Genomic DNA, 12,752 nt, shown 5'->3' with positions numbered 1-12,752 from the left:
TGTTGGCTTAGTAATTGATTATTAATACAGAATATTAAATGATTTTAAAATAAAGTATTTATTACTTATTTATGAAATGGTTTTGAGGTAGCTGATAATAAAGCATGAGTGAAATAAGGCTAAAAATGCTATCACAGCATTGAATAAACAAAAAGTTGTAAAGAGGGTGAAAAGAAAAAAAAATTACACAAGAAATCCTTATCATAGGCAAGTTAGAACAAGGCAAATTTGCCTTAAAGACACTCAGCATGAGCTTCTTGGGAAGTAGGTAAGGCAAGACATAAACCTTCATGCCTCCCTCCCCAGAAGATATTTTATACAAGAATAAATTGCTAAATGATATTTTCAAGCAAAGTCTGGCTCGGTTTTTTTTTTTAAATCATTTTTGATTAAATAGCAATTCTCTCTACTGAGAATTGCTCTTCTCCAATTTTTAAATCCTTTTTTACCCCCTTGTTTTCCTTCTTGTATTTACAATATATGTTATATTAGCTCTTTGAATTCCTGCTTATTTATTTGAAAAGGGAGATAATTGTTACCCCACAGAGTTATGCTACTAAAAATAAAATTCATATGTCAAAGTAACATTGGTATTTCTTCACCCATTCTTTGAGACTGACATTTGAAAGTCTGTATGTTTCTGATCAATATCAATGAAGTAAAATTTGTGCTAAATCATTTGTCAGATACTTTTATTATTATGTTAAGTTTATGTTTCACAAGCAGCAGTTGTTATTTATGGCATAATTAGCCATTCATTTTAGACTTAGATTTTTAGAATTTGAAATGCTGGAATAATACTATATTATAGAATACTGATGTCTGAAATTTTACATGGGGGATTCTAAAAAGAAGATGAAAAGTATTCTGTATTGCACTCTTTCATTCTATTAACATTAATTAGTAAAAGTTTGGTTCTTATTCAAATATGAACATCAGAAAACATTTTTACTTAGAAATTAAAGGGTATAATTTGAAGGTGGAACATATAGGATAGCCTTTGCTTAGTTATATTATGTAAATCTAAGTTGTTCATGCTCCATTTATAATAAGGACTTCTAATCATTAGGCACTTGAGCATTATTTGTATTATAAAGTCTATTCGGAAAATGTCCATAAATAAAAGAATTTTTTACAACCTCTTATTGACTTTTCGGTTTTAGACAAGCATAAATTTCAAAATAACTCAATACTGGCATCATTCCCTGTTGTTATATTTAAAGGTCATTTATATTTTATTGACAATAACTTGTTTTCTTCCCAGACTAATTCCATGTTCTTTGTTTCAATATATTTTACCTTGCATATAAATGTTCTTTTCTCTTATATCGCACTGAAAATTATTTCCAAAGTCTATTTGGTAATTAAATGTATCTTGATTTTTTAAAATTTCCTTAGAACTACAGGCTATTTGAATTTTAGAATTATAAGTCCTTGGAAGACCATGTATTTCACTTCATGAAAAAAATTTAAGCGCACACACACACACACACACACAAGAAGAGAAGAGAAGAGAAGAGAAGAGAAGAGAAGAGAAGAGAAAAGAAAAAATTAGGCATAAACAGCTCTATGTAATTTGCTTGACTAAGAACATATTTATTATTATTTAGTATATAGTTCTAACACGATTGGTCATTCATGGTGAAGTAAGTCAGCGTGTGTGCACACACAACACACATGCAGACACAAGATCAATGTTATCACTAAGATCACTTATCTAGGGACTATCCTTTATTCTTCTTTCCCTCCCCCTTCACTTTCTATCTATGGTTAGGAGAGGATGTCTTACCTTCAGGATTTATCCGAAGTTTGGCCATTAGTGACTCTTCAACCTCAGTTACTGTTTCCCTCATTATTTCCTGATTTTTACTCATTTCCTTCTATACACATGAGGTAGACTATAATTCAGTAGTAGTTATTGAGTTAATGAAAGAATAAAGTTACTACTCACATCGATTAGCTTTGATAGAATAACTGACATTCTTAAAGTCCCTGAATCATGCGAAGTATGTTCTTTTTCAAATGACTGGGAGATTAGTAATTTATCTTACAAAGATTGCTTAAAATATGCAAATGCAAAATTTTAAATTTGGTTTTAAGAGAAAAGTTAATTTATATTAAATAACTGATTTTCCTTGAAACAAAATAATTGTGATTTCTCTTATTGTGTAATTATATGTCATTTATATTTAAAAATATGAATCTCTATAATGTTCTAGTTATAAAAACAAATATAACCATGATAACTTGTGTAAAGCATTAATATACAGACACAGCCAAACACATCAATTTCAAGGCTTTTGATATTTCTAAATTCTTAAGCCAACTGTATTCTGAAGGTCGAAAAAATGCTAAGTAGAAGTGAATGGAGACCGCTATTAAATACTCAACACACCCAGTTTAGGAAGTGTGAATTATGATTGCTGAAAAAAATCACATGTATTAAGAAAGTGACTTGAATATGGAGGTATAAATTCAGATATTCAAATAGAATCCTCTTGACTGAAATTTTATTCATATTTTCAGAATGAGTTTAATCGAACTTTAAATGATTTGACACTGTTTATGCCTGGAGCTATAGAGTATACTAAACTACAAACATACATCAGATATTAAAATATTTTTAAAAATTATCAGCAAAATGAAAAGCCATTCTTGATATGTAGAAATTATATAGTATGATTCGTGAGTCCAGCCAGTCACCTTCCCTATTTCTCTGTGATGCTTTAGAGATCAGTTTCTGGCTCCCTCTTCAGTGACATTTTACCATATCGCTCTAGTGCACTTGGTCCTTTTAAAGCTAATGTATAATTACGAGAATAATAATAAAAACAACAATGCTTTTGCCAGACACTTTTCTAAACAGCTAGCTTATTAATTTAGTTAATCCTCATAATACACCGAGAGTTCTTTCCTAATTTCCAGGTGTGAAACTGAGGCAGGCATTTGCAGCATGTCATATTCTAAAGCCAGAATTGTGTTTTTTGTCTTTTTTTTTTTTTTTTTTCTTAGAGCCAGAGCTTTAACCACTGTCTGGAACTAATTTTGTAGCAATTATTTCTAGTCCATTAAACCTTGCATTATTGTTTGCACCTCCAGGTCTCAATATCAATCTCCTTCTCTTTTTCACCCTTCTTCCCTCTCCCTCTCTTCCTTCTTCTGCCTTTCCCTCTCCCTCTCCCTAGGTCACAGTCCTCAGTTCATGTCACATTATTATATAGTTTTTTATGAAGCAGTTTTTAGTCTGAATTGTTTTTAGTGTTTCTTCAGTTTTATTGCTTTAGTTTTCATCTTCTCAGAGCTCCAGGTATAGCTCCCTTGGAGATGAAGATGTTACCTATCTTCTACATCTTTCATTTTCTGTCAAAACTTTTCAACTTTCTGATTTTATAGTAGTTATTAATTCTTTCCTTTGCTTCTATTTCTCTTCTTTTATCTCTTTAGTCTTGTGTTATTTCTAGTTTATTCTTCATTTATGATATAAACTATTTCCACTTCATTCCTGACCTCTGAAGTTTTTACATGCTCCTCTAATTTATTGATTCTTATATAACCCATTTCTATTTCTGATACATTTTCCTCTTTTATTACTTTTCTAATTACATGCTTTCTTCCACTCATTTTAATATTCTGTTTTTCTGCTTTGTTATCATATTTTTCTCTCCTGCTTTCATTTTCTGTCAATATATTATTTACTTCATTTTCCTTTTTTGTTTTCTTATTTAGTATGCTTGTATGAGGTTCAACACAATACGTTTCTCTTTCTATTGTTTAAATGATTAAGTTTTGCCTGTGCTTTTAAGAGGTTTCTGTTGGAATAGACTGTTCAGCTTGGGTAGTGTCCTTGGTTTATGCTCCATTAGGATCTTGCTTGAGGCAGTTTTTCCCCTCTCAGGAAGGGACTTACCCTTAAAGAAGGACATTTTTGTTGTTTCTCTTTTGCTTTCTGAGGTCCTGGAGTGCTTATGCTGCCGTAGTACCTTCAGCTTTTTCCTCAGACATTGTATGGTCTCCATTGTTTATTTCAGAATCATTCATGATTTGAAGCTTGTATAGTCTTGTCCAGTTTTATGTTTTTTTTTTCTTTCTTTTGTTCAGATCATTGAGAATTCTATGTTAGAGGTCATCTATTCTTTTGAGAAGTACTTGCTTGAAATTCCTATGTTCTAGGACTCTTGGAACCATCTGAATTTTCCTTTTTCCACAATCTACCCCACACAGGACCCAGCAGAATTCCTGCTATGTTCAGTGTTTTCAGAAACCCACTTTTTAAATAGGGTTTTTGTAGATCGCCTGGATTGTGGGGATATTTTAAGAGTTTAGGGTTTTTTTTCCTTTCTTTTTTTATACTAGGCATTCTGACTTGTTTCTATAGGAGAATTAGGTGAGGTTACTCATCTAAACCATTGGGGGGAAATGCAAGTCATAGAAACACTTCTGCTCTGTTTGTGGGAATGTGCCTAGTATATTTTATAGAACAAAATACTGGAGTTTAGTCAGATTAAGTATGTGAATACTTTATGAACCAAAATTACGCTCATATGCATATTCCAAAGAAATTCTCACACACCTTTTTCACTCCAAGATGGGTCCAGTATAGGTTAAAAAAGATCTCACTGATTTATAGCTAACTTTTAACCCAACAACAGAGAATATACACCCTTTCCATGTAATGCTTATAAGTCCTGACCAAAAATTTACCCACTACGAAGTCCTTCATTGAATTCTAAAATGCAGAAATAATACAGGGGCGCCTGGGTGGCCTGAGCATCAGACTCTTGATTTTGGTTCAGGTCAGGATCCCAGGGTCATGGGATCAAGCCCTATGTTGGGCTCCATGCTGAGTGTGGAGTCTACTTAAGATTCTCTCTTTCTCGCTCTGTCCCTCTCCCTCTGCCCATCTCCCCTGCTTGTGTGCTCTCTCCCTGTCTAAAATAAAAAAATATAAAATAAAGTAAAATAAAATAAAAATACAAACAATGCAAATAAAAAGAGAAATTAATATCAAAGTTAAAGGCTGGAAAAAGTAAATGAATTAAATATGCAAATGAATCAGTTTTTAAAAATTAAAAAAAAAACAAGAAAAAACACAATTAAAATGATATGCCCAAATCAAATGAAAAAGTGAAGCAAAAGCAGAACTAAAAGTTCCCTTCGAAATATCTTCTTACCTAAAATCTATAAAAAATAACTCAGTAATATCAAGGAGGATGCAGGTGAGAGGAAGGAATCCTTTGTGAAGTGGAACATTGAATATTGATTAAATTTCCATAATACCCTAAGCAATCTACAGATTCAGTGCAATCCCTGTTTAATTCCTATGGCATTTGTTTTTCAGAAATATAAAAAAAATTCTAAAATGTATATGGAATCTTAAAAGACTCCAAATAGCCAAAATAATTTTGAAGGAGAAGAACAAATTTGGAAGATTTGCAATCCTGTTTTCAAAATATAATACATTGTATATATACGCCACATCTTCTTTATCCGTTTATCAGTTGATGGTCATTTGGGCTGTTTCTGTAGTGTGACTGTTGGAGATAACTCTGCTATAAACCTTGGGGTGCATGTATACTTTTGAATTAGTATTTTTGTATTCTTTGGGTAAATACCTAGTAGTGCAATTGCTAGATTGTAGGATAGTTCTATTTTCAAATTTTGAGGAACCTCCATACTGTTTTCTGTAGTGACTGCACCAGTTTGCATCCCCACCAACAGTGCAAGAAGGAAAAAGTGAGAGAGAGAGGGAGAGAGAGAGAGAGAGAGAAACAGAAACCGAAACCAAGACTCTTAGCTATAGAGAACAAACTGATGGTTACCAGTGGAGAGGCTTGGGTTAAATAGGTGATGGGTATTAAGGAGTGCCTTGTTATGAGCACCAGGTGTTGTATGAAAGTGTTGAATCACTGTATTCTACACCGAAACTAATATTACACTATATGTTAACTAACTGGAATTTAAATAAAAACTTAAAAAAAACCCAAAAAACAAAAGCAACAACAACAAAAATATAATAACAAAGCAACAGTAATGCAGACAGTGTGATACTGGCATAAAGATAGAAATACAGAGCAGTGGAACAAAATACAGAGCCCAGAAATAAGCCCTTGTGTATATGGTCAGATGTTATTCAACAAGGGTCCAAAAACATACAATGGGGAAAGGACAGTCTCTTCAACAAATCGTGTTGTAAAACTGGATATCTACATGCAAAAGAATGAAGTTGGAGTCTTGTCTCACATCATACATAAACCTAACTCAAAATGGATTAAAGACCTAAAAGTAAGATCTAAAACTATAAAACTCCAAAGAAAACATAGGGGAAAAGCTTCAAGAATTGGATTTGTCAATGATTTCTTGGATATGACATCAAAAGCATAGGCAACAAAAATAAAAAATAAAGGGAACTACATCAAACTAAAAGAAAACTTCTGTGGATCAAAAGAAACCATCAACAGAGTGAAAAGGTAACCTATGGGATGGGAGAAAATATTTGCAAATCGTATATATGTAAAGGGTTAATGTGCAGAATGTATAATAAAATTCTACAACTCAACAACAATAAAACACATAACCCAATTAAAAATGGGCAAAAGACCTGAACAGATAATACTACAGAGAAGATAAACAAATGGTCAACAGCATATGAAATGATACTCAAGATCACTAAACATAAGAGAAAATAAAAATCGCAATGAGATATCACCTCATGCCTGTTAGGATGACCACTATCAAAAGAATAGAAAATACCAAGTGTTGGCAAGGATGCAGATAAATTGGAACTCATGTGCACTCTTTTTGCGAATATAAGATGGTGCAGTCATTATGGAAAATAGTATGGAGGTTCCTAAAAAAATTAAAATGGAATTACCATATGATCCAAAACAATTGTATATGTCCAAACAATTGTATATGTCCAAAACAATTGTATATGTCCAAAAAATTGTATATGTCCAAAGCAATTCAAAGCAAGATCTCAAAGACACTTCCACATCCATGTTTATAGAAGTATTATTACAATAGCCAAGAGGTAGAAATAACTCGGATATCCATTGATACAGAAAATGTGGTATATATCTACAATGGAATGTTATATAGACTTTAAAGAGGAGGAAACCTTGACACATGCTACCACATGGATAAACCTTGAGAACATTATGTTAAATGAAACACTCCACTCAAAAAAGCAAAAACTGTGTTATTCTACTCATATGAAGTACCTAAAGTGGTCAAGCGTAGAAAAGATAGTGAAAAGATGGTTGCCAAGGCCTGTGGGAGGGGGATGGAAAATGAGTGTTTCATGGTTCTAGAATTTTAGTTTTGCAAGCTGAAAACATTTTAGAGATGCACAGCCAACAACAGAATAGACTTACCACTATTGAACTGTACACTTGAAATTATTAAATAGGAAGTACGGTTATGTGTTTTTTTATTAACAAAAAGTATAATTTCTTACTATAGCTTCCATCTGACTAAAACCAGTTGGGTACAAGGTGAATACACCGATGCCCACAGGTTAACTCTGTTGTAATCTTCTCATAATTTTAGTACTATGGAGAGAGCCACTAAAAATAAGTCAATGAATGCTAAAGCAAATTCTTGAATGAATTTGGGCATTTGAATGAATATGGGCATTAATAGATAAATGGTGAAAGGAGAACAGAAGATACTAAAATCTATGTAATTTAACATTTTCAACAAAAAGTAATCCTGCCCTAGTATATTAAATATGTTTTCCCAGTAATATGGAAGGCAAATTTAAAGAGAGGCCATACAAACAAATATAAAAAATTATTCAACTCCTCTACACAAAACTGTTTAGTTATTGTTAGATGACCATGGATACCATTAAATCTTTATGGATACCTATATTGTCTGAATGTTGCACAATGAACATGCATTAATTATAAAATAAACAAAGAATTATTTTAAAGTAAAATTTAAAAAGGAAAGGTGTTGTATACGTTGCTTTTCCTGGCTTTAAAACAGGCATATTTGGCTTATACCTTTCCATGACTACCCAGCTGACAAATGCAATGACTGAGCTGTTAGTCATGTAGAGGTGTCAGGAAAGACAAGATAACTCCCTGACAGTATCAGAAGGGCAAAAGACATATCAACATTTTTAAAAGGAAAGTGTAGAAATGAACAGAAAAAGCAGTGGAAATGGTATTTTATTCAACTCCATTTCTTGATGGAAAATTTATTGGAATTAATAATTGATCAAATTGCAAATGTTTAAAAATGCCTAGGGTAGTAGTAGTTTTGTAGAGAACAAATAATGTCAGACAAATTCAATTTATTTTGTGATGGAGTGAGTGATAAGGGAGAAACTATACATTTAATAGATTGGGAATTGAGTCTTTGTGTCCCACATTACAATTGCCTCAAACTAGGTATGGTATTAGGTAGGTGCATGTACCCAAAGGGCAGTGATCAACAGTTCATTGTCAGGATCAGAAGATATAATGAATATTATTTCTTTGCAGTTGTCAGAGTTCTGTATGTAATAATTGTATACGGGATTGAAAGCCTGAATAGAGAATGCTTTTTGGTTGAAAACGACAGGCAGTTAAAATGACTTGCTGGAGTGGAATAGTGAGAATCTGATGTCCTCATTCTACATAGAAATTATAGACGTATTACAAATAACTTTTTTTCAAACAGTACAGTTTATTCTAAGATAATTGTCTTCGGGGAAATTATAGTATATACCTGAAAAAAAGTGATTGTAAATGACTCTGTGCAAACCATGCAGTATAGCATTCATTCAGCCACTATGTGGGTAAGCAATGTGATCTTACTTCAGAAAGATTTTTTAATATTTCCACATGAGCCAAATAACGATATGCTAAAAGATTATCTTTGGGAATACTACAGGGATTTTATGTAATGTATGTGAAATCATTTTGGGAAAGATACTAATTACAAACAACAACAAAGAACAAAGCTTTTACATGCAATACAGTATTGCTTTTACCTCCAGAAGTAGTCAGATCTTTAGAAAATGTTTCAAAGCAATATAAATTAATATGAATTGAGAATTTCCATACTTAACAAATATCATCACCTTTCCTTTACTCCAAAATTACAGAAACAAAATTTTCTTGTTCCATCTGACAAAACTTTAAAAAGCTGTCTTAATATCTTTATTTTATTTATCTTTTACTCCCACACATAAATATGCATGCACATATATATTCACTTTCTAATTGCTCATTTTTCCCATCAGAATATAGATTCCATAAAGGCAGGGACATTTTCTTATTCTCTGCTTTCTGTTTTATCTGTGGTACCCACAATAGAGGTTTAATAGTCTTTGTGGAATAAATTAATTTTAAAACGAAAGAATAGGTAAGTAATGTACATTTGCTCAAAAACATCCATTTTGGGAATGTTCTCATAAGGCAAAATTAGTAATTCCTCTTAAACATATGGACAGATAATTTCATGTTGATGAATATGAATGATAGCATTTACAGATTTAATCCTTTAGAAGACTTTGCTATGACCCCCTTTATAATTGCCTTGAAGTTTTGTTAGAATATAAAATAATATGCTATTTATCATTACTATCCTATTATAGAGAATGGGAATAATTCTTAGTAAAAATAAAACATATAGCCTTAAAATAAATTTTATTCTATTTATTGTCCTTAGGAAAGTTATGTTTGCTTAGATATTTTAAATAATTAAATGGCATATTCTTCCTCCCTTCCTTCTTCTTTGGTTGTAGATGTTAAAAATTAAGTTCATCATTTGTTTCATGGCAGGCAGTCACATCTTCAATGATAACTTTTTAGTTAGATTTGACAGAGGTCATCTTAATATATGGTAGCATTCACGTAGCTGTTAACAAGGTGGTGTTTAGTCCTATCAAGATTCTTCAGGGGCGCCTGGGTGGCGCAGTCGGTTAAGCGTCCGACTTCAGCCAGGTCACGATCTCGCGGTCCGTGAGTTCCAGCCCCGCGTCAGGCTCTGGGCTGATGGCCTGGAGCCTGTTTCCAATTCTGTGTCTCCCTCTTTCTCTGCCCCTCCCCCGTTCATGCTCTGTCTCTCTCTGTCCCAAAAATAAAAAAAAAAATAAAAAAAAACGTTGAAAAAAAATTAAAAAAAAAAAGATTCTTCAAAATCTTTTTTAAGAAGTCAAGTAATAAGAACAATCAGCATTATTTATGACTTCTCATTTCACTTACTGTTTTTTTCTTGTGAATTTTTTTTCAGAAATTGAAAAATTTCAAGGTTCTGATGGAAAAAAAGAAGATGAAGAAAAGAAATATCTTGATGTCATCAGCAACAAAAACATAAAGCTCTCAGAAAGGGTATTGATTCCTGTCAAGCAATATCCAAAGGTACTACAGTATGTGCTTTGTTCCCATAGAATTAAGTAAAAATGATAAAAATAAGACTTGATGTTTCATTCATTGCCTTTCATGAAATCAATATTTAAAGCTTCATTATATTAGTATACACAAATATATGATACTGATATAGAAGAAAGAGAAGTCTTTGAAAGTACACTGATGAAAACAGTTTTCAACTAAAGACCGTAGCACTTTTATTCTATGAATATGTAAAACATAATTAGATATTTTAATCATTCATTTAACGTGTAAATGGTTCAACAATTTGTCCAAATATGCACGCTCACTTGATTATGTTTTGGTTCATGTTACAGTGCATATTCCTATTGTAATAAAGAGTAGAATTAATGAAACTAAATATACAGCATTAGCCAATCCACAGGAAATTATTATATGCAGGAAAGCAATCTAGTCTTTATTAGACACTTAGATTATAACCTGTAGTCTTCTGTAGTAAGGGTTCATTTATAAAAATAATTATGATGCTGCTCTCTTGAGAGTAATTTTTCACTAGACATTTTCATATCATATGACATTTGTATCACCAGAATCATGATTATAAGATAGAGCATTCAGTGGCATGGTTTCATCACTTATATTCATAAATTCTAGTGGGTAAAAGGAGTTTCTTTTCTTTTCTTTTCTCTTTTTTAATAAATTACATATCAAACAATGGAAACTCAGATTAGGTGGTAATTTACTTTCTGAAGAGTGAATCGTAAACAATGACCGTGTAATTATCCTAATAGTAAAGATTACAGAAATAAATGCTCCAGTTTACCAATTATCTTCTAATATGATAAATTTTAATAAGTATAATTAAGTAGAATGCTGTGTTTATAATTATTTCAAACAGGAATAAACTGTTGTAGCCCACCAAACCACAAAATTTAACTTTCAGGTGAGGTTTTTGGGCATACCAGTTCTTGGTTTTTGTGTTTTGTTTTTATTTTTGTTTTAGCTAGACTTACTCTATTACAGGAAAGGTGCATTCAATAGATATATATTTTACACTTAAGTTTTATTAGATTTATTTCATAATCATGTTTTTATGAATATTAAATTGGGTTGCAAAATGTACACGAATATGTTTACTTAGTAATGAAATATGGTAGAAATATGGGTATTAAGAATGTCTTTTTTAAAGGAATTTGATTAATTAACCTATTTTGAAGTACAAGATCAGTTCTTTATATCATATATTTAACTATTATAGAACTTGATCCTGTTTCTCAGAATAACACTTGTCTGTTCGCTGGATATGGGAAAGCCAGTGACAGACTCAGTATCTCCTTCTCAATAAAACGTAGCTGTATATCTCTGACCAAATCAGGTTGGGAAGGTGTGAAAGGCTTTCAAATTGTGGTGGTTCTTCAAATGGCAGTATGAGTGATTTTTTTTTTAAGTTTTAATTTATTTATTTTGAGAGACAGAGTGTGTGCGTGCATGTGTGAGCCAGTGGGGGAGGGTCAGAGAGAGAGGGAGAGGAAGAGAATCCCATGCAGGCTTCCTGCTGACAGTACTGAGCCCGGTGTGGGGCTCCATCCCATGAACTGTGAGATCATGAACTGAGCCGAAATCAAGAGTCAGACCCTTAAACAACTGAACCATCCAGGAACCCCAATATGAGTGATTTTATACTGAATATTGCAATAGTCTATATTTGATGCATAATGGTAAATATTGAAACAAGAATACTGTATAGTGTCTAATTTTTGTGTGTGATTTAATTTCATGATTTATAGGAAGATAATCAAATAACAAAACTGCTTATTTGTATTGAAACAGACCATATCTCACCAGCAAATTCATGTATCTCCTAGAATTTTTAGAATCACAAAATGGTTAAGCCGGAACTAATCTTCAGAATCACAGACTATACAAAACTTTTATCTTGCAGATGAGGTAATTGGGAAATTATGAATCAGTCAAAGACATATCTTTGTTGCAGATGGAGATACCTAGAGGTTGCTGTTATTTTAGTTTCTTCACTTTTTGTGAGTCATTGCATTTTTAACTTGACTGATATGCTCACATTTTTTGTTGTTGTTTTGTTTATTTAGTTTTGAGAGAGAGAGAGAGCATGAGCAGGGGAGGGGTGGGGGGGGGGGAAGAGGATCCAAAGCAGGCTCTGTGCTGACAGCAGAGAGCCTATGTAGGGCTTGAACTCACAAACCTTAAGATCATGACCTGAACCAGTGGGACGCTCAACCACCTGAGCCACCACCTGAGCCCCTGCTCACATTTTTGTATTATTTGTTCATGTGAAAGGAATGGGAGAATGTGAAGAATGAGAGCTCCTAAAGTTAGTAGTTTTATGGAATATTATCAAATAACAACTTATGCCTTAGAAAACTTACCATTTTTAATTGATGAATAGAATGCTAA

The 12,752-nt window shown here is 32.4% G+C and overlaps 1 protein-coding gene across 16 annotated transcripts in view; it reads left to right on the top strand.

Annotated features, from left to right (window-relative positions):
* Positions 1–12,752, top strand: part of KHDRBS2 (KH RNA binding domain containing, signal transduction associated 2) — a 610,124-nt gene that overhangs the window by 92,846 nt on the left and 504,526 nt on the right. For all 16 annotated transcript variants that reach the window (XM_045057696.1, XM_045057693.1, XM_045057697.1 and 13 more), the window contains exon 2: positions 10,225–10,352. In XM_045057696.1, the coding sequence (XP_044913631.1) occupies positions 10,225–10,352 (128 nt within the window). The remainder of the gene's footprint in view (positions 1–10,224; positions 10,353–12,752) is intronic.

The sequence above is a fragment of the Felis catus genome, chromosome B2 (assembly GCF_018350175.1).
Source record: "Felis catus isolate Fca126 chromosome B2, F.catus_Fca126_mat1.0, whole genome shotgun sequence".
Taxonomy (NCBI): Eukaryota; Metazoa; Chordata; class Mammalia; order Carnivora; family Felidae; genus Felis; species Felis catus.
This window is presented reverse-complemented; position numbering and strand designations above follow the sequence as displayed.